We start from the raw sequence: 23,246 nt of genomic DNA on the forward strand, positions 1-23,246 counted from the left end.
TAAAAGCATAAATGAAGATTTAATTGATTCTTCACTTATGATTTACATCCATGACTATGTTAAAAGACTAAGAGCTACTATTGCAGAGTTAAAATTGTTGAAGAATAAATCACTGTGGAAGAGGAAGTATAAAAAAAAGTATCTGGTTATCCCTAATAGTCTCAAGCTCAGTACAAAGTTAGGAGTGGGAATGTGTTGCTATGACAAGGATATTGCTTGTGTAAGGGCCTTAAAGGATTAGAATAAGTGTATAAATATTCAGGATATTGCTTGTGTAAGGGCTACCACCACAGCAAAATTGGCGATGTAGTGGTGATGTGCAGGTCCCTGCTGTTCACCATCGGGTATCGCATTACTGCTCCCTCAACCAGCCAAGGAGCTGAAATTATAAAAAGCTGAACAAGCGCCTACTTACTTTGTTGTGCCACTGGCACATGCCTCTTCTCTCCTACCCCTAGTTCTGGCCCTGATAAGCAGTGTAGAAATAAGTATGATATATTAAAGGGGGGAAGGGAGTAGGGTATCACAGGGGAAAGGAATAGTGTAGAGAGGGATAGTTCCTAGTTGAAGGGGACATTTTAATTAAAAACACTTCAACATTTATATCATCAGAGAAAAAAAGCAATGTAACAAAATAGCTTCACATTGCCTATCCATTCTCTTCGGCGATTGTGTTACTTTTCTAGTGAAAAAGTAGTCTCTTCAGCGATTGTGTTACTTTTCTAGTGAAAAAGTAGTGAAGCCAAAGTTATTCCTTCACCGTAAATATAGTAGAGCAATAAAAAAATGGAACATAGTGGACCATTTTTAGCAAAACTTTTATACAACTATATTGAAGGAAATATTTTCATATTTCATGATCGTTTTTCTTCTTCTTCAAAAAAAAAAAAAGAAAGAAAGAAATGGAGCAATTGGTAGTATACTACTCAAAAAGGGAATAATGCAGATATTGATGGAGGGGAAAGATTTAAGAATAATGTTTGGGATAGCAGGATATTTCCACCAATAGGCTGGCATAGAAATATGTAAGATTTGCCGATGAGGGTTATTTGTGAAGAAGGAAAAATAATTTCACAAGATAAGGGTAATACAGGGTCAAAGACATGTTTGTGTCCCCACCTCTACAATTTGCCAGAAAATACTGATATTGCCACCAACCTTGTTATTTAGATTACACGCACTGAAATGAAGACATTTTCTTTCTAAACAACTTTTTGGTATGCATTAATGCTAAATGTTAAATTTTAAACGTTATTACTGTAGTTTTAATTCAAAGCAATATCTGTCAAAATTGCTTTTACTGTTTGCCTGACAGGAATAGTGTAATACATGATCTCATCCATTGAAAACTCCATTGAAAAAAATTCCTATAGTAGCTTGTATGCTTCTGTTGTTATCCTCCTTTTAAGGTTTGTTAATGATAGAATGTGTAACATATTGTAGGTATTGGGGCCTTGCCTAGAGTAGAGCTGGCTACAAAACAATATTCAAAGATACGAGTAGTCAGACCAGTTAGTGTAGGATATAGGAAAATTCAGAAACTGCTTCTATTACCAGTTTCTATTACCAGTATATGTTTAACATATACTGTGAAATCACTTAGAATTATATGTTCTTTCATTATGCTTAAATTCATTTTGAGGAATACTCGTTTAAGTAAAAGAAGAAATGAAATTATTTGCCACTGTATTGGTAGTAACTTTGGTTTTTTAATGATTTTGCATAGTTAGCAAAAGTTATTATGACTTTATTTCCAAAAGTCAAGATACGGCAGAGGGCAGAGAATTAATAGTCTGACAGCATACCACTCTACAGATTGCTCTCTTACTGAACGTATCATGCAGCTGCATAACATTGAGGTGGCTGCCACTGGGCATGTTAATGCACTGCTCGCTACCACAGCACACATGTTAAGTTTAACCCTTTTTGGACCTCAAAGATAGTTGTATATATCTTCATTTGTTACATTTTTATTACAGCATCAATGTATCCTAAAAAAATTCCAGGGAATTTGTGCATAGTACATAAACATACTCATGCTGGCATAGTTTTATATAATCTTTTTATAGGTTCTGAAGAAGTCCAGGGAGTTCTGCCATGGAAATTGACCTTTACAGCCACAGTCCATTGACTATGCTTATAATAGACAATATTGTGTGTGCTTCAACCACCTTATTTAACCTTGTAGGTTGGGTGCAAAGCAGTATGGAAACCCTTGCCAGTGGTTTTGCATAGATAATACAGGGACAAAATACTGCTGCAGCACCTCTTTGTTGCAAAAAAGTAAAAACTAGAATTTATTAGCTCAAACAACCGGTTGTTTGACATAATTAATTCAAGTTTTACTTTTTGCAACAAAGAGGTGCTGCAGCGTTATTATTTTCCTGTATGACATTGCAGTAGGCTATGCCTCTTACTTGTAATGTGTTCTTTTAATAAATAATGTACCTCCTGTTGTAAAATAAGTATATTATTGCCACAGAGGATTTCCACGACCATATAAAAGCACATAGTGTACATTATTATAATTCAGAAGTTTCAGTGAATTATGTGGCAGAAATTACATTAGTAAGCACCATAACTGATTACATCACTAAGCACCAGGATATTCATGGCTCGTGTGTACTAGAAACACAATGAATGTTCTGTGGTAGGTAAAAAGGAGCTATAGGCATGGGATCCATTATCCAGAAAGCTCCAAATTACAGGAAGGCAATCTATTATAGACTCCATTTGAATCAAATAATTCATTTTTAAAACAGGTTACCTTTTTCTCTCGAATACAGGTATGGTACCTGTTATGCAGAATTCTTAGACCTGGGGTTTTCCAGTTTTCCAGTTAACTGTTAACTTTTCCATCATTGGATCTTCATACCTTAAGTCTACTAGAAAATCATGTAAATATTAAATAAACCCAATAAGATGGTTTTATTATAACAGAACCTTGTACTTAATCCAAAAGAAGATATAATTAATCCTCGTATTATAATATGTTTCCAGATAAAGGATCCCATATCTGTAATAAAACAGTACCTTGAACCTGAGCCTAACTAAGATTAATTAGTCTTTATTGGAGGCAAATCGAATTGGGTTTATTATTTTCTAGCAGACTTAAAGTATGGAGATCCAAATTACGGAAAGACTCCTTATTCAGAAAACCCCAGGTCCTGAGCATTATGGATAACAGGCCCCATACTTGTATTAAGGTCACTGACCCAATCATACACATGCTTGTGGAAATAAATAAAAAGAAAAAAGAAATATACTTGCATCATTTAATTCCAGAAGTATCTGGTGTATAAAAGGATAGTGTCTTCTTATATATGTGAATAGGGCTACTCATTTTCTAGCAGCAGCAACCCTTTTCTTTTGTGATGATGTAAAGATTGTTTGTGACCAAAACAGCATTTATGGAGTTTAGGAATATATACATAAAAGCTATGAACTAGATTGACGCCCTGTTACAATATGCATTAAGGGTTAGTTCACCCGAACTGCCTCCGCGTGTTTTCCCATAGGCTATAATGAAAGCACACGTGGCAATAAGTTTTCTGAATTCGGGCGACTATGAAAAACGCTTCGCCACGTGTGCTTTAGCGCAGGCGACTTTTCATTATAGCCTGTGGGAAAACACGCTGAGGCAGTTCGGGGAGATTGTCGTTCAGAAGACGAGGCGATTAGTCACCAGGCGACAAAATATCCCCGAATCTCCTTGTGTGAATTAACCCTAACGTTGGTCCATACTGGCATTATCAATCAATATCAATACTGTATATCAATCACATGGTAAAGCATCTGCCTCAGTTTCTCTGTAACAAATACAATTAACTTAAACTCAAGGCCTATTGTTCTTTAACAGTAACACCTGTGTTCAGGTTTTGGATGTTTGTGCGATGCATGCACTAACCTATAAAGGATGTAGGAATTTTAACTCATTAGTCCATAGTACAGCTCTTAACATCATCCAATATTGTAAGCAAGCTAGAATTTTAGGCTAATGGCTAATTCTGGACAAATTTGCACCTGGGCAGTAACCTATGGCAGCTAACCAAATATTGTTTGATATTATGTTGTGTTATGTTAGTGCACAGGTCCATATTTGACCACTGTTAAGAAATGATCCCCAATTTGTTTAATCTGCTGGTGGAAAAGCACTGGTGGAGAATTCAGATAAGCACTTATTATCTGGCTAAACTCTGTATTGGTTTTTTTCTCTTATGGCTTTATTCTGCGATTAGCCTAAAGCAAATTTCAGGGTCCAAGGTTAACCGCATTAGCTGTACGACTAAAGAATGCAGCTGCCATTTTATGAACTATTTGTAAAAAGACCAGTTTATGGGAATCCCTGTTTAATTAAAAACTCAGCATATGGTATGGAATTTCTTATCTAGAAACCATAAACCCTAAAAAAAAAAAACCTCTAAAACGCTGCGAATTATGGGAATGATCTCCTATGAAATCTATTTTGAAAGAGAAAAAAAGGCATAATCACTGGGATGGGGGGTGTCAGGTGTCAAAACTTCAGCTACCCACCAGTAATTATAATCATCAGTGTTCCTGTTCTCTGAAAACTGTTGCAATCTTCTCACTGTGACATATACTTAGCATTTTCCCCTGCCCCCCGAATGATTAATGTGTTTCTTTTTCCTTTAATCAAGTCATTGTTGTTTTTTTTGTTTTTTTTTTATATAATTTTTTTGTTCTTGTTTTAATTGTTTCTTGATTTGTACCTTGATCTTGCTTGTAGCTGAGCCAGCATGAAGCCGTATTGGTGGAAAAACAATGAATGAAATAAGAGAATGAAAGGGATAATCGCTGGAGGGTGCAAAATGTTAGGCACCCACCATTGATAATAATTGCTTACCTGATACACCAGGCTCTTGGTGCTCCTGTTTGATGAAAAGTGAACTGGACCAGGGTGCTACTTTAGAAGAACCACATAACTTTATTTTTCTTGTGGATTGTCATCCACATTTTTGTCTAATGCATGTGTAGTAGCGTAAAAGGCTGAACAGAGAAGCAAAAAGCCAGCTTTTCTCGACTGCACAAGCACACCTGGCCCGAGTACACAGCAAAAATAAAAAACGTGGAAGAAGATTGCTATGTAGTTTTCACCGAAGAGGAGCACTGGCCCAGGGTATACAGATAGCAATTGTAATCACTTAGGGGGCCTAAAATTTGGCACCCCCCAGTTATTAAAACATTCTTCTTTAAGGTACGGTGATACAATGTACGAAAATAACCTTATCCAGAAAACCACAAGTCCTAAGCATTCTGGGTAATAGATCCCATACATGTATTAAGCTTGTGGCAATGAAAATTAACATATTTAACTTCGATAACCATGTAGGCAGTGGCGGAACTACCGGGGGTGCAGGGGGTGCGGCGGTACCAGGGCCCTGGCCCCTGCACCCCCGATGGGGCCCGCAACCCAACAGAGGGATAAAATTGTTTCCAGATTTTCAAATGCACGCTCCTCCAGTGGCGCACTATGTGTGACGTCACCGGCGGCGCAGGGTTGCGGCGCCAATATTCATCTTGGTTTTGGCAGCCCCTGCCCTTCCCCCTCGGCTCTCTGGCAGCTCTGGCCTGGCTCTTATCGCAGAGCTTTTGAACTGCATCGTAGAGAGGAAGGGGGGGCCAGGGGCCATGCCTTAAATAGTATCTAATAATCTAACTGCCCCAACACGATGCGGCTTTGCGTGCGTGCATGCGTCAATGACGTCATTTACATGGCTGCAAGGCAGAGAGAGGCAGAGTTCTGGCGCGTTAGTGTGCCTCGCACCAAAGACATTTGAACAGGGCTTGTTCTATGATGCTTCCTGCTGGCACAGGTACAGATCTGGCTGGGGGATACTGTATATTTTATGCTGCTACTGAAGGCAAATGTACATATTGGGGGCAATATGATCTGATGTATTTTGGGCTGCTGCTGGCACAGGTAAAGATTAGGGTCAATATGGGCTTGTTGGCACAAGTACAGGGGGCAATATTATAGCTGTTGGGCTTGCTGGCACAGGTACATTGGGGCAATATAATGGCTGCTGGCACAGGTACATTGGGGCAATATGGTGGCTGCTGGCACAGGTACATTGGGGTAATATGGTGGCTGCTGGCACAGGTATATTGGGGCAATATAATGACTGCTGGCACAGGTATATTGGGGCAATATGGTGGCTGTTGGCACAGGCACATTGGGGCAATATGGTGGCTGCTGGCACAGGTACATTGGGGCAATATAATGGCTGCTGGCACAGGTACATTGGGGCAATATGGTGGCTGCTGGCACAGGTATATTGGGGCAATATAGTGGCTGCTGGCACAGGCACATTGGGGCAATATGGTGGGATTTTTGACCCCATCTGAACAACAATGACTTGTAAGGCTATACATTTATTGTTATTGGTACTTGTTTTTTTTTTTTATTCTGGCTCTCTGCAATTCATATTGTAATATTTCATTCAAATCAATTCATAGTTGCTAGGGTAATTTGGTCCCTAGCAACCAGACTGCTGAAATTGCAAACTGGACAGCTGCTGAATAAAAAGCTAGATAACGCAAACCGCAAATAAAAAACATTAAAAAACCAATTGCAAATTTTCTAAGAAAATCCCTCTGTGCACCATATTAAAGTTAATGTAAAGGTGAACAACCCCTTTAATGCTGCACTGATTAACCCTTGTCATTAACACAGAAAAAAATGTATTTCAGACTCCTTTGCTTATATCCTTTGAGTACAGGTATGGGACCTGCTATCCAGAATACTCAGGACCTGGGGGTTTCCAGATAATGGATTTCCGTAATTTCAATCTTCATACCTTAAGTCTACTAGAAAATCACATATACATTAAATAAATTCAATAGGCTGGTTTTGCTTCCAATAAGGATTAATTATATCTTAGTTGGGATCAAGTACAATCTTCTGTTTTATTATTACACAGAAAAAGGAAATTGTTTTTAAAAAGCTGAATTATTTGATTATAATGGAGTCTATGGGAGACTGTGTTCCAATCCAATGCACGGGGGGGGCGGGGTCGCGCAGGGGGGCCTAGTTGTACATTTACATACCAGGGCCCTTAGGAGTCTAGTTACGCCACTGCATGTAGGATAATTATTTTATTGTTAGAGGCAGTAGCACATTGATCTGTGTTTTGAAGCCTTGTTGATATGAAGGAATTGTTGTTTGTTAAACAAATGATTATTTTTCTGTACTTTCATAACTTTACTTCATTGCCTTCTTGTATTAGGTAAAAACTGACTTTACTTCATTACCTTCTTGTATTACGTAAAAACTGACCGGATCAAGAATATTCAAAATTCCACACACAGGAATCTGGTCTGGCATCTTGAACTTGCCAACCTTTTGCCCTCCCAATCCTGCCTTCGCTTTTAATACTAACCCTTTCCTCCTTATCTCTTTACCCTACTCCCTGCTTCCTAGTCGCCTGGAAACTATGACTATCCTGCTCCACAGGGTAGAGAAGCCGTTATATCTGAGGTAGAGCAGGCGCAAGAGGAGGAGGAGGAGGAGGCGTCAGTGGAATTCGCCCTCTCCTCTGATATTGAAGATGATTATGAGCCAGAGCTGCTCTTAGTGCCTGAGGGGCAACCTGTAAACCAGCCAATGCTGGCTGCTGCTCAGTCTTTGCATCGGGAAGCTACAAAATGGTCCAGTAAGGTACTCTACAGTTAGCAAAAATGCATCATCCACAGTACCATGTGCACCCCACCCTACTCTTTTCATCCATGACACAGTTTGCACCTTCCTGTGAAGTGGGCTGAGAGTCTCGCTGCGTGTCTTTTGCTGTTTGTTCATCGCCTTGTGTCTGCAGACCTAGGAATGGCTTCAACAGTCTGTAGATATTGGCTTGTATTTGTTTTGTGTATGCCAGTATATTTAGGAGCAAATCTTCAATAATAGTGTTTTTTGTCTTGTGATTGGCATATTGTAATGGAGAATGTTTATAGACCGTTTAAAAGGCTTCACTTACTGCAAAATATCCATGCTCAAACTCACTGCCAATTTTAAACTAAGGTACTATTTTATTTTGACAGCAATTGCTATAGTTCAATATATAGAGCCACTTTTGCAGTGGTCGTCTCTTACAACATTCACCAGGAGAAGCAGCTCATAATGATCATTATTTAAGCAATGTATGTAAGGGAAAAGAAGGTGATATCTAAGCGCCCTATTACATTCACACACTATGCTAAATTTTATTAGGAGACTATTTTCCTGACTGTTTTGGAGTGCAAGTAGAAACTAGAATACCTGGAGGAAACCCATAGTTGGGTAATACAATACCCTTGCAGATCATTTTACTGGCTGGAGTCATACCTAGGACCCAGTGCTGCAAGGCTTCAGTGCTACTACCATTGCTGTCTTGTATTCTGCATTAATCAGGCAAATGTTGGTGTATGCCATACATATAAATGTCACAGCAGGTTTTTTATGGCAGGACTAAAGCTGGCCACAGACGCAAAGATCCGATCGTACTAATCAATGTAAAATCGGACTTTCCCATCTCCCGACCTGCCACTAACCATTCAGATCAAAGTCTTACCACTCCGACCAAATAAAGTAGTTAAAGAACAGATCAGCCGATGTTCTGCCCCTGACAGCAATCGTACAATAGACAAAGCTAGTGACAGTCTCCCACTGAAAATCATATGATCTGCAATACACGCAGAGATATTACCCGCAGCTAGTGTTGCCACCTGGCCGGTATTTTACCGGCTTAGCCGGTAAAATACCTGCCGGGGCCGGTATTACAAATTTACCGGCAATTTAGCTGCTGGTACATTTGTAATACGCCTAAAAAAACTCCTCGGCTTGCCCCCAATCCCTTGGAACTTAACTTTTCTTTTGCTTCTTGAAGTGTCCGTGGCGCGGCCCCGCCCCTTTTGACATCATGGCCCGCCCATTTTGACGTCACAGTCTGCCCCTTTGTGTTCCCGCCCCCCACCAGCCGGTAAAGAACTGTAGAAAAGGTGGCAACCCTACCGACAGCCAACAGAAATTTTCTAACCTGTCCGATCGACCAAACGACTGATCTCCGCCAGGCGAAAAATGTTGGGACTCTCCACACACGTTATGAAAATTGTACGAATCCTCGATTCGTACGATGAGATCTTTGCGTCTATGGCCAGCTTAAGGTGACAAAACATAAATGTTTTCTCATTGTACTGTGATGTAATGTTTTTCCCAGTTTAATGAACTAATTTGATTCAACAATTTGTTTTTGAGGACACTTTTTTGCCCCTGTATGCTTTATAATCAAAAGGCATAATAAATTGATTCACCACAAATATCTTGGTGTTTTACATAAAATGTTTTGAATAAGTAATGATATTTAACTTTTAGTAAATACGCAAATCCATTTATCCAAGGTAAGTACTGTTTTATTTAGAAGAGTCTAATACCTCCCCTTTCAGACCTGACAAAGTTGACATTTCCTTTGGTTGAAAGACATTTAAATAGAGATGTCATCCCTGGAATCTTGCGCTTCTACTATTGCATCACATGTGGACAATGATGGCTTTCACTGAGGAATGAAGCATGGCTTGAATGGCTGAATTTTTAAAGGAAGAGTGTCAAAACTCTAAATCTGCAGCTTTAGCAAATCTTTTGTGCAGTATCAAAATGTTCCTGGTATCATTATGAGGAATATAGAGAAATGAGTGCCCTATTCATATTTTTTGCTAATGAAACAAAATGCAATTCTAAGAAAGGTTACATAATGCCTCCATTGTTTCCCAAAAAAGTTCTTGTATAATTTCACTTTTCAATTATACGTTATTAAACATTCTGTGGTTTCAAGTTATTTGTAAAAGTAATTGCATTTGAAAACATTTGTTTTTACCTTTATATTCTTCTGTTGTGACACTCAAAACAGTGTAGCAGAAGACGCATCTCCTTCATATCTTTTGAGAGTGCATATAATATAAGTAGCCAGACATACTGCTTCCAACAGCAATTATGTTTACAAATACTTTTAATTTGATTATGTATTAGATTCTCCTCTATTGACACATTGATTGGCCAATTGTCGATTGCCGCGTCATAGCACCCACCCGCGACGTCACTGGATTTGTCCAGTGATGTCATTATACCCAACCCCCAGCCTAGACTGTGGTCTAACCGCCGTTTTATCCAAGCATGCATACTTGTGTGTTCTGCACACACTTCTCTCTTAAAGGAACAGTAACACCAAAAAATATAATTGTGTTAAAGTAATGAAAATATCATGTACTGTTGCCCTGCACTTGTAAAACTGATGTATTTGCTTCAGAAACACTACTATACTTCATATAAACAAGCTGCTGTTGAGCAATGGCGGAAATTGAAAAACGGCTATATGGCACAGGTTAACTAATGGATAACAGATAACACCATTAGACAGACACAGCTTATTTGCTATCTGCTGTGTAACTTGAGCTTTTTCTCATTTGAATGGCTGCCCCCATTGCTACACAGCAGCTTATTTATATAAACAATAGCAGTGTTTCTTAAGCATACACAGCAGTTTTACCAGTGCAGGACAACACTGCATTATATTTTCATTACTTTAAAACATTTAAATTTTTTTGATGTTACTGTTACTTTAAAGGAGAAGGAAAGGTTAAAACTAAGTAAGCCTTATCAGAAAGGTCCATCTAAATATACCAGTAAGCCACCAAAGTATTGCTGCTCTGAGTCCCCTGTCAAAAGAAACACTGCATTTCTTTCCTTCTATTGTGTACACATGGGCTTCTGTATCAGACTTCCTGCCTTCAGCTTAAACCTCATTGCCCTGGGCAAGAGCATGCTCAGTTTGCTCCTCTTCCCCCCCCCCCTTCTCTGCTGTAATCTGAGCCCAGAGCAGGGAGAGACTCAGGCAGGAAGTTATGTCATACCATATTAATACTGCAGCTCCTATCCTAAACAAACAGAGAGTTCTAGAGCTTTTCACTCAGGTATGGTAAAACGTTCTACAGAATAAATATAGCATTCTAGCTTGCACTATTGCAGCTAATCTATTGGCAATAAAATACCTCCGTAGCTTTCCTTCTCCTTTAAAACAGATCCGTAGGTTTTAAACTCTCCTGATTAGACAGTCTAATCAGATCAAGCTAGTTAGCTTGTACCTTTCTTTTACTTACTTCTCCTGTTTGTGAAAGATGTGAAGCCCTGGCTTTCTGTGGCTGAAGCCAAACCTTGAATGGAAAAGAGATGAGTATTTTAATCAGCTTCACCAGATCTGTGATGTACCCTATAGGAAGTATGTAAGAGGGGCCATACAGGCCCAGATTTGCGGCAAGGCCGAAAAGGCCCGGGCCTAGGGCGGCAAAAAATAGGGGCGGCATGCCGCCCAGCCGTGTGCGTCCCCATTCAATTACACCAGCTGCACCGGCGTTTTTTCGCTGGGAAGGGGATGTGTAGGCGGGCGCTAGGGCCGCGCAGCCGCCTGGTCGGACTGCACGGCCTAGGGGCGGCCCACAAAGAAATCCGGCACTGGGGCCATATAATACCCTAGAAACCTTGGGCATACATCATTCATGGTGTGAAGGTATCCACCTGGGTCCTGGATGGTCTCTAGCACCCCTGTTAGATAACACCGTAGTTTGTGCCTCAGTAGCTCATTTAGCAGCTAGACAAGCCTAATCCTTCTCTATGACACTAGTAGATCTCCCTGGGAAAACCCTTTTTTTACTAAGAAAATACTTGGATGCTCTGCTCCTTCTACATTTTAATAGTAACACCAAAAAGTGTCTTAAAGTAATTAACATATAATATACTTTTATCATGCACTGGTAAAAGTTGTGTATTCGCTTTAGAAAGAATACTGTAGTTTATATAAACAAGCTTCTGTGTGGCCATGGGGGCAGCCATTCAAACTGGAGAGTAGGCACAGTTTACATAGCCAATAACAGATAAGCCCTGTCCAATACAGTGGTGTTTTATCTATTATCTGCTATGCAACCTGTGCCTTTTTTCTAGCTTGAATTGCTTCACCTATGGCTACACAGCAGCTTGTATAGTAGTCTTTATGAAGAAATCATGCCAGTTTTACCAGTGCAGAGCAACAGTACATTAGATTTTAATTACTTTGATACACTTTCATTTGTTCACTTTAAGATAACAATCAAATTTCGTTTTTACACAATTCTTGAAAAATTCGTATTTTTCTATATAACTAAAAAGCTTAAACAAAATTGAGATTTAAGTGAAAAAAACGACAAAAGCAATTAATGCCAAACTTCACCAAGTAAAAGTTGTCAAAGTGCTATAGAATTAGAATATAGATTTTTTTTTTCCTGAATTGTCAAAAAACGTGAATATTTACAGGTTTTCGAGGTATTCATATTTCTTTTTGGATCGTCCATTTGTACTTTTTTAAAATTTACTTTAATAAATTCAGTGACGGTTGTAGTTTTAAAGTTTGTGAGTTTAGTCGTTGTTTCTAAAGGAGCCACTAAAATCCGACCTTTAATAAATAAGCCTCCACAATCTAAAATACATACAGTATGCCATACATTAAAGGTCTTTTTGGTACTAAGATTCATAAAACAAAAGGGAGCACTCAAACTTATACCAGCTTGAAAACTAAATTTCAGCAACTCGGATATATATATATATATATATATATATATATATATATATATATATATATATATGCTCTCATTAGCCCATAATATCCATTTTACTCAAACCATTAAGGGGCCTGATATATGCATTGATACCCATTAATTTCACATATACTAAAATTATTGGACCAGACTAATAAATCTTAGAGATTGTCACCCAACCCATCCATTGAATTTTCACTTGGAACAAATTAAAACTACTTAAGAAATGCATTGTTTAATTGAAGGGTGATTACAAACTTAAAATTTTATGAAAAATAGCGAACTACATGTTTAAGAAAATTCCTAGATTCAGTGTGTCTGGAGCCTGGAAAACTTGAATTTTGATTCAGCCCCTTATTGAGTCCTTTTAAGTATGTACTATTAAAAACTTCATTCCCAATACTTTGTAGCCCTATATGTTTGCTTGCTATATCCTGGATATTGGGTGCACACGTTTATGATTCACTAGCATTGGTTTCCAAAGAATAGATAGCCCTACAGAACTAATTAAAACAACTGTGCAAACCATCCAGCAGTTTGAGCTTGAAACAGTAAGAATTTGCCATTTGAACAGAGCTAAAATGTTTTCTGTGATTGTTGTTGGTTAGTCAATAAAGGCATCTTTGCACAAAGTTTATGTTTTATATCAAAAGTATTGCCCTGTAGCAGAAGATAGATCACAATAAGCGATGAGCAAATCTCAAAATTTACAAAATGCATTTAAGTCAATGGGCATTTTTTTTTCCACAAATGCATTGGAGTCAATTTGCATATTATTTTGCTGAATTTCACTGTGAATCCATGTCTGGTGATAAATTTTGCTCATCACAAATAACAATCGTTGCATAGACCTTGAGCTTGTGACAAGTAAGTCACGGCAACATAGCTTTTTATACTAGCAGCTCAAAAAGATTACGAGGTTCTTATCATAATTGATCTGTAAAGTCATGTGCACTGGTGCCAGGAGGCGACTTGAGAAACTTGCCTCAAGCGATAGCAGCCTGTAAGTTATCAGGAGCAGTGAAAAAGCTGCTCCTGTTAACTTTAAGATCGGGCTTTCTGCACTAACCCCCCTATGCCCACTCCAGTGCTCACAACACCAAGTGCTGGGGGGGCAGCAACAGGCTGCATCAGGGTGGCAAGGACCCTCTGGAACACTGCTGGGCAAAGTCTGCTTACCCCGGCATATAGTTTACTGGTTGCATTGTTTTTAAAGTGGCTTGGCACTGGTTTCTGAAATAAAATCGACTGCTGTTAGTGTTAAAGTTCACCCCCTTACGTTTTTTTTATGCTTCTTGGGGGGGGTCATTAACTAAAGTAAATTCAAATTAAAAAACAGAGAGGGTGTATATATTGCCAAACTCTGTTCTCTGTTTTTTCTCCAGCCTCTAAAGCTGTGAGCCATGTATTACATCTTCCAAATATGTTGCATTTATTTTATTCAATGCAGAGGAGCCACATGGGGAAATACTGATTTAATGAAACAATTGTTATAATGAAACTATCAAAGTGAAAGTGACCATAAACTGATTATCTAAAGGTTCCCTTCATTACTCTGCACCCTTTCATCCACCACAAGTTGGGTTCCCAAAGTACAGAGCTTTGGAAACACATGCATTCACAGGCACTCCAAATAACCACTAAAAATGTTTAATGTACATTATATATGTATTAAGTTGCTTAAAATAATATTTTCATATGAAAAAACATGTTTTGTATTAAATATTACTTATTTCATTTAAAATTAAATTCACACATTTAACAAAATGGTAACGTGCAAAGGTACACTAACTAGCAGTAATTAACTTTCATAACACCTTGTAATCTGAGATTTCATGGGCTAATTTATCAAAAATTTAATTTGTGAGGCTTTAGAGTTCTACTTCCAATAAACTCACAATTAAAAGAAAAACTCAAATGTTTGTTTATTTATTGAAAAAAAATCAAGTTGTGGCAAAAATTCTAATTTTGATAAATCACCCACTCTAATTCATATCTGACATTCTTCCTTATGGCTTCTCTTACTAACTGTTACTGTGGTGCATGACTAATCACAACCTGCAAATATCGATAGAAATTGGCGTCTGACTGGCCACACTAGTGGTTCCATCTTCCTCTTTGTGTTTTGCAGTGAACAGTGTTGCCTGTTTCAGTACTGCAAGCCATGATTTGCTTACGGCTTCAATAGCCCTGCACTTTTCAATTCAACCTGTTTGTCTTTCATATGCAAAGTTGAATATTGATTGTCAATCTCATCTGGCCTAGGATGTTTCATCAGATATGCAAGGGTCTACATGTTTCTGGCTCCTCTCAATATAATTTGTTTTTAGAAAACCTTAGAACCCATCTAGCTGTGTGGTAGCATTTCAGAAGATTGCTTCCCTAACAGAAGATGTAACTTTTCCAATAATAAACCTTTGCATGTGTTTTTAAGATGCTATGACTAGTAGAAAATTATATTTTGTACTGATTTTTAAATTTTAGCTTCGTGTTTACATGATGAAGCAAGGATAAACCAGTGCTCTTCATGATATTGGGGCTTGTTACAGTGGTTACTTCAACATAAACTTACAAGCTACAATCCCAATATCTCTCAAGTAATTGATCTCTGGTTGTATATGCCTTTATTTGGTTTTAATATATTCATTGCAAATTCATCTTATAACTATTGAGAGAAGCCATGCAATATAAATGATATATCCAATAAAAAAATGAAAAGGTCATATTTTTATCAAACTGATTATATGTCAAGCCTGAACTTTTGCTTTACAGCTCTGAAAGATATGTAGAAAAAACTACAAAAAAATGCAATTTATGTGTCTGTAAATTGAATGTGATTTTTGCTAACAGGTTTTTTTTTTTTTTTTTGTGCTCATGCAGGGTAATGATATAATTGCAGCTGCAAAACGCATGGCTTTACTTATGGCAGAAATGTCACGACTTGTCAGAGGGGGCAGTGGTAATAAGAGAGCTCTGATCCAGTGTGCTAAGGACATTGCAAAAGCCTCAGATGAAGTGACAAAGCTGGCTAAAGAAGTGGCTAAGCAGTGTACAGACAAAAGGATACGAACAAACTTGCTTCAGGTAAAGTGAAGATTGACACTCTAAATGCAGAATATTTTTTAAATATACACATATTAGAAGAGAGCTATTATAAACTATCATTTGAAATGCACAGACATGTCACATAACACTTTAGAGAGATTATTTATACTAGTCCCTGCCACACTGTAGCTTACAATGTACGTTCCCCAGTGTCGGACCGTGCTGGCGGTACACTGGAAAAAAAACCTTCCCATCCAGACAAATTTTACATTGTAAGCATTTCCTGGTGGAAACTTTTTTTTTTTTTTACCAAGGAAAAGTAAATATTGTTTTCAGGATCATTTTATAGTATATAAACTTGACTTGCTTCAGAAATCAACATGCTTTTGGAAACTACACAAGTATATGTTCCATTTTTAGCATTTTATCTCCCACATGTCCTTTATAGCAAGATAAAATATCCTTAATATAAATAACATTGGTGGTAAAAGCACAAAAAGATAAGTTTGAACCAGAAAAACATATATATTGTAAAGTACAAATTTGCAATTTTTGTGAAATTTCTGAAAATTGCTGGAAAGATTTTGATTTACATCATGAGCTCCTCATGTAATTCGATACGAAGACCCGCAACTGCCTTATCCACAACCCGATGACCACCATCAAACATGAAGTGCTGTTGCTGCAAACCGGAAGTGGCGTCATCAAAAGTGGGCGGGGACAGAAACACATTTTGGAAAATTTTACAAGGACTAAAATATAGACAATATAGCATAAGATTAGAAATTTAGACCCGCATCTATACCCACACCTGAAAATCCTACCCTCATTCCGCAGGGTACACTCTTTTTTGCGGGTAACCCGTCGGGAACCGACTCACTGTAGGACCTAGTGTGTACTGGGTCCCCTGTAAGAAAAAAAAATCTTCGAGGGACCTAGCGCAAAGCACCCAAATGCATCCTCTTACCTCACTCACAGGTATAGTGTGTCTGGGGAGCAGAGAATTATTTGTAAAAATAGAGGAAGCAGAACCTGTGGTCCAGGCCTCCCTGTTCCCTGGGCTTTCCTGATGGGTCTGCTTTGTCTGTAGTTATGCCACTGCGTGTATAGGTCCCAAAATAAAAATACTGAGCAAAAACAAGTAATCCAAAAACCAATCAAAGTAACACAAAAATAGTGATCACATAGTGAAATTTAAACTCTACTATTCTTACTGTACAATGAAAGTTTTACCAGCAAGTTCTCATCATTACCAGCTCAGTTTGCAACCTCTTCAAAATGGGGGATAGAACACAGGGATACAAAACCATATTTCCTGCCACAAGCATGTGCCGCTGTGCTAATAACTTAAACAGTTGAAAAGCTGGGGCAAACAGGATGGCAGTGCCGTCACCCAAATAGGTAGCCCACAGAATAGCAGCAATGGAGAACTGTTCGCTTAAGCTTCAACTGATGATGTGTTTAAAAATAAATAAATAAATTACATACCTACTCCAGATTGGCTTCCAACCCCACTGCTCTACATTTACAAACTTTATGACCGGGTATGGGGCAGTCTCTGAGGAAGAAATTCATACAGTTGAAGAAGAGGAAGCAGATCCTGTGCAGAAGGGCTTAGGGGGTTATCTAAATCAATAATGATTACCAGTATGTTGACTGAAACATATTTCAAAAATCATATGTAAACAAAAGGCGCAACCTATTTACTAGGCCAATCAGCCATCCGCAGGTCAGATAAACCTATTCAAATCATTATTATTTACAAACTTGCAACTAACTAGAGTACAATGTATATTACACATACTTCCTCATTTTGTTACTAGCTGACCAGTTCATATAGTGATTGCAACAATGTACATAAAACTTAACCTTTACTCTGCGTTACATTAAAACATGTTGCCCATTCACATACAGACACGCTGCTCAATATATAAAAAGCAGTGCAGGACACTGTCCTTAAAAATACACATAGTTAAAAACCGCACAGAATGGAACGGTGGATTCCATGTAATCAATATTGTGCCATTAATGAGTTAACAATGTCAAATTGCTTAACTGCAATACAGTAATTAGAGCAAAGTACCCATACCCTCCCTTCCTAAATTGCAGCACGCGCAAGCCTGCCTATCTACGTGGGGAGCAAGTGGGAGCTACCCTCACCACCGTCCACCTATGCCGCCCTACACGTTTCGCTGACTGCTCAGCTTCATCGGGGGCATAAATATTTCAAAAATCACTTTTCAGAAGTTCTCATTTTTAGGCTGTAAAGTAAATATTGGCCCAGGTATTATAGCCAATAACAAGCAATCATCATTTACTGTTGTACATATGAAGGCAGACATCTAATTTGTTTCTGCTGATTACCTGATTAACAACAATATACAGGTTTTTTTTTTTTTTTTTTAAAGAACTTGCCCCATCTAGTAGTAGAATAAATAATACATATTGCATAAATCCGTTTTCCTCTCCATTTCCTCTACAGGTATGTGAGAGGATTCCAACTATCAGCACACAGCTGAAAATTCTAAGTACAGTCAAAGCCACTATGCTGGGAAGAACCAATATAAGTGATGAAGAGTCTGAACAGGTAATATGAGTAATATGGAATTATTTTATCATCGAAAAGCATTACATTTTTTCAGTCCACTTTTATATAACTTATTTATTAATGACTTAGGGGTAGACATTGTAACCAATGTTTTGGTGTTTGCAGAAGACACAAAAATATGCAGGCCAATTTATTCCATTCAGGATGTGTCATACTTGCAGCAGAAACTAGACAAACTGGCAATCTGGATATCTGACATAAAAATATTCAGGCACCTTGTAACCTTAATGGGGCTAAGGTACATTATTGATGCAGAAGGACATAAAGGGTTCTTATGGATAATAAACTTACCTGTAGCAAGTAATGCTAGGCAGTACCAGCAGCAAAGACCACCAGCTTTTTGAACTGTATTAAAGGAACAGTAACCAAAAAAATTAAAGCATTTTAAAGTTATGAAAATATCATGTTCTGTTGCTGTGCACTAGTAAAACTAATCTGTTGGATTCAGAAACACTACTATAGTTTATATAAACAAGCTGCTGTGTAGCAATGCCAAAAATTTAAAAAAAGCTATATAGAACAGGTTAAATTGATAAAAGATAACACCATTCTGTTCTACTGAACATATCTGCTGTGTAACCTGAGCCTTTTCTCCTTTGAATGGCTGCCCCCATTGCTACGCAGCAATTTAATTATACAAACAATAGTAGTGTTTCTGAAGCAAACACACCGTTTGTACCAGTGCAGGGCAACACTGCATTATATGTTTATATATTTTTTTTATGTTACTGTTTCTTTAAGTGTTATGGATTCAGGGAAGGAGAGGGTAATTCTTCCTCTTCACAAAGCACTAAGAAGGCCCTGTGCAGTTTTAGTTTTCAATTGTCAAAAGGTCTAACAAAGTCCAAAGGAGCGGGACTAAGATGCTTAAAGTATATGGATGTTATGAGAAAACACTGGGATTGTTTACATTGCAGAATAAGTGATTTGGGTGGATATGATTATTGTATTAATAAGGGAACAAATCAATAAACTAATACTACTAGGTCCTTCCAGCAGGCTGGAGGACATCCACTAAGATTAGAAAAAGGAGGTTCTGTCTTAAGATGCAAAAAAAGGTTTTTATAGTGAGAGCTGTAAGGTTGTGGTATTTTTTCCCTAAAGTGGTTATATTAGCATATCCATTAGTTGGCTCAATAAAGGGTTGGATGGCTTTTTAGCAAAATAAAATACAGGCAGTGTTGGAATGGAGACCCAAAGGCCCTCTGGAGAACCTGACCTCCAGGTCCTCATTGCTGCCAGCCACCCCTCCCTGTCACTGGCAACCACCTCTTGCCCCCTGCCTACTACTGCCAATTTCACCTGCTGGGTGCATACTTGCTGCATTGGACCACTAGGGCAGTTGCCCAGTTATATGCTGGTTACTGAAATTTGCCAAAGTTGATTTAGAAATGTGTCCAATTGCCATGTTTGAGTCACAAAGGAAAATTGTCCTCCTCTAAAACAACAGGAAAGGGTTCAGATGGGGCTTTTGTGCCTCTAGATAAGCTTAAGGAAGGCCTGTTTCATTTAGATATTAACATAAGTTGTTTTTAAACCTAAGTGACTGTGTAATTGTGTTATAAGTTATTTTATAGTCTTCGTATATTAGTATAAGTATATTGGATTATGAGGAAATTGATACATCATTCATTTTGAATAATTGTGTATTTTACTGCACCCGCTTTCTCTATCTTTTTTGAAACAAAGTGGGAGCTATTTCAGATGGTTAAAACAAGTATTCCACAGTTTACTTTTTGCCTACTTAGATGTCCAAGCATTGTTTGTGTGTGTGTGTGTGTCCCATACTCAAATTTTTATTTCATTTTCTCTCTTAGGCAACAGAAATGCTTGTCCATAATGCACAAAACCTGATGCAGTCCGTGAAAGAAACTGTGAGAGAGGCTGAAGCCGCTTCTATTAAAATACGGACAGATGCTGGGTTTACACTGCGCTGGGCCCGAAAAACTCCATGGTACCAGTAATTTCTGGAAATACTTCGGCCACCTTCCCCACTATGTAAAGCACACCTTAGACACTATAAGAAGATTATATCATCATGTACCAAAATTAATTTTTTAAGTGGGCCTTAACATCACTTTTGTGTATTTTTTTTTTCTCTAGCCATATCTTGCCTTTTGGCTAGTCTGAATTATCTACCCGTTTTTTATGGGTTGCAATATAAATTACATCCTGAAAATAAATTTGTAACAGTTCACGTTTGTTTACATTATAATATACTTTACCTGTGGGGGGAAACTTGTCCTTTTAGAATGTTAGGACTCTTGATCTGCTTTTCAAGACTGAATATTGCTTAACACACAGCACTGACTTCATATTTTGCACAGCACAGTCTAAGGCATCACTTCCAGCTTTGCAACACTAAAATATTTTATCTGTGGCCTAAGCATTTACTTTAAATCTTGGTGCTTCCTTTGTACTTCAGGACAGTTTAAACTATGCAGAAAAGCATCAATTATATTAATTATATATCTGTCATTATATTTCCTTACTGGCTATTGAAATGCATTGCCATGCAGTATTCACGTAATCTACATACTGCCTGTACCAGTTAAGACTTTTTATTAAATTACCCCTTTAATATATTAACCCAGGACAACCAATAAGATATTTGTTCTTAGACAGATGACCTGTAATGGTACTTGATTGGTTGCTATGGGTTTCTAGTTACTAGAAAGTAGTAAAGACCATTATTACATTACCCTCTTAGTTACAAGCCCAAAGAATATTACAGAAAGCCACACAGAACCTGTAGGTACTTGCTGGCTACAGCAGCACAGTTCATGTGACTGTTAAAGGTAACATAAGTTCAATGCCTGTTGTCAAAGAAGAAGAAGATACTGTAATTATGTTAATTCTGAAGGTTTAGAAGGCTGTGCATAAAAAGACTGCAGAGAGTTTATATAATTGCTTAAGTATGTTTTCAAACAAAAGTTACAAAACTTAAAACACCCAAATATTATTAGAGAGTAGATGAATCAGAAGCATTACTCTGCATGTGCCAGTGTTCATTTCAAGGTTATACTGAATGTACTAAATATATAATTCTAAAAAACTGTTTTCATAGACTGTTTAATAGTCCTAAATAAACTGAATTGTGCCTGAATATTTCATATATGTTGTATTAACCATGCTATGATTTGGAGGTTTACAATCTGCATAATACCTCTGCAATTTTAATTTAATGAGTGCACTGAGATCAGTGATTAGCAGTAGTTATTGTCTTCTGTTTTGAGACATGATTAACTTATCACACTGTTTATTTAGTGAGTGAATGCCTAGAAAATATAAATTGGGAATAACTTTTTTTAATCAAGAAGGCACTTGATTAGAATGGTAAGCTTTATCAGTTTACCTGTAATTTTCTTGATCTTTTTTGATATGCAATATTAATTGCTGAATTTTTCATGTCTTGATAGAACCATTTTCCAATTGCATTGGTTAATAAAACTTTGTTCCCACAGAACGTGGAGAATTGGATTAGTAATGCTTCCAAGCTTGCCTTTTTTAAGAATAGTTATTCAGTTTGGAGAAAATGCATCTGTTTACCTATTTTTTCATTTGTTTAGTACATTTTAATCCATCAAGATTTTGCTAAATATACCTACACTGAAATTTGATATAACATCACATATAGGATGGGTGAATCGAATTGCTTAAGGTCATAATGACATCAGGCATACACTAGCCTGTTTGTCTTGGTAGATGTGTTTAAAATGCCAATAATGCCTTTAATAAAAGCTACACTTACTGAGGGTGCCAATTTGTTAGAAACTAATTGCTGACCTTGATTTCCAGTGCTCCTCTTCTTAAAAAATTGCATCTGTCTGGGGAAATATTTCTGCAGGAAGGACTGCCAATATCTTTCCCCAGTTTCTTAGGCATCTGATCTTTTCTCAAAGAATTCTATATTGGTCACATACAAAGCCTGAAGCCTAATGTTGGGAATGCCTGGGAAGTTGAGAAAATATAATGGTAGAAAACAACTCCTGCCCTGAGGAGGAGTACCAGCCCATGGTTAGTAAGTCAGTGGTGGGGTACCTAACAAATTTGGCAACCTTGGTGCTGAGGTTTTCCTTGTCCTTTAACCTATGAACACTTACAATTTATACCAAAGATATTTTTTCTCTTTTATTGTAGAGCCACCCAAGTTAATATTATGCATATTTAGTTAATTGTGGGGTGCCATATTTGTAGTCAACACTCATAGATGCTGCCCATCTAAAGGTGTCCATTCCAACTGGCATGTCCTCTGCTTTCAGAGGTACACAGTCCAAGGATTGGCTACTTGTTTTGACAGCATTGGTTTCATCGGGGTTGTCAAGGCTTCTTGCTTGTGTGGGCCACATACTTGTAAACACAAATATTCCTTCAAGTACTATAACATATTATCATTTAACTGCTCTGTTAATATGTAGTGGGCTCTAATCCTTCTCTAAAGGCAATAATAAAAGTATGCAAATTAAGCCTGTGTTTTGTGTATCTCTTATTTAGGTATAATGTGTAATATTAAATATGCAGTGACCAGTAGCATGTTATGTGCAGCTTGCTATGTTTGATACTTGTTTAGGTATATACTTACTTGTAAAGTGCAGTTTTATATATGAGCTAGCACCTCTCCAGTACAACAGTGGTCAGCACAGGGCTAAATATTATTCTGAGATTTACAATAAGGCCTAAATGGCAGCTTTCCCTCGCTGAAAGGGGAAAGGAAGAAACTGGGTCCAGGGTGGTGCAGCTACATCTAACAGTTGTTTATTAAATTTCAGCCTTGTTGCTAATGTCCGCATATGTGACTAGAAAACATATCTACCGTATATATATATATATATATATATATATATATATATATATATAATATATAGATAGATAGATATTTTTTTTTTAGAAAGAACTAGTTTCTTAATTTTGAATATTAGACATATTGATGATAATAGGAACAATATAAAATAAGATTATATTATTATTTCAAAACATGCTCACC

The 23,246-nt window shown here is 37.6% G+C and overlaps 1 protein-coding gene across 2 annotated transcripts in view; it reads left to right on the forward strand.

Moving 5' to 3' along the window:
• The window catches only part of vcl.S (vinculin S homeolog), a 112,134-nt gene extending 89,406 nt beyond the window's left edge, over window positions 1-22,728 (forward strand). The window contains exons 19-22 of one of the 2 annotated variants that reach the window (XM_018239445.2): window positions 7,442-7,678; window positions 15,490-15,693; window positions 18,137-18,241; window positions 20,080-22,728. In XM_018239445.2, coding sequence (XP_018094934.1) covers window positions 7,442-7,678; window positions 15,490-15,693; window positions 18,137-18,241; window positions 20,080-20,226 — 693 coding nt within the window. In that variant the 3' untranslated portion in view covers window positions 20,227-22,728. The remainder of the gene's footprint in view (window positions 1-7,441; window positions 7,679-15,489; window positions 15,694-18,136; window positions 18,242-20,079) is intronic. The other variant, XM_018239443.2, reaches the window with a different exon arrangement.
• The last annotated feature ends 518 nt before the right edge of the window (window positions 22,729-23,246 follow it).

Source organism: Xenopus laevis, chromosome 7S, assembly GCF_017654675.1.
Source record: "Xenopus laevis strain J_2021 chromosome 7S, Xenopus_laevis_v10.1, whole genome shotgun sequence".
Taxonomy (NCBI): Eukaryota; Metazoa; Chordata; class Amphibia; order Anura; family Pipidae; genus Xenopus; species Xenopus laevis.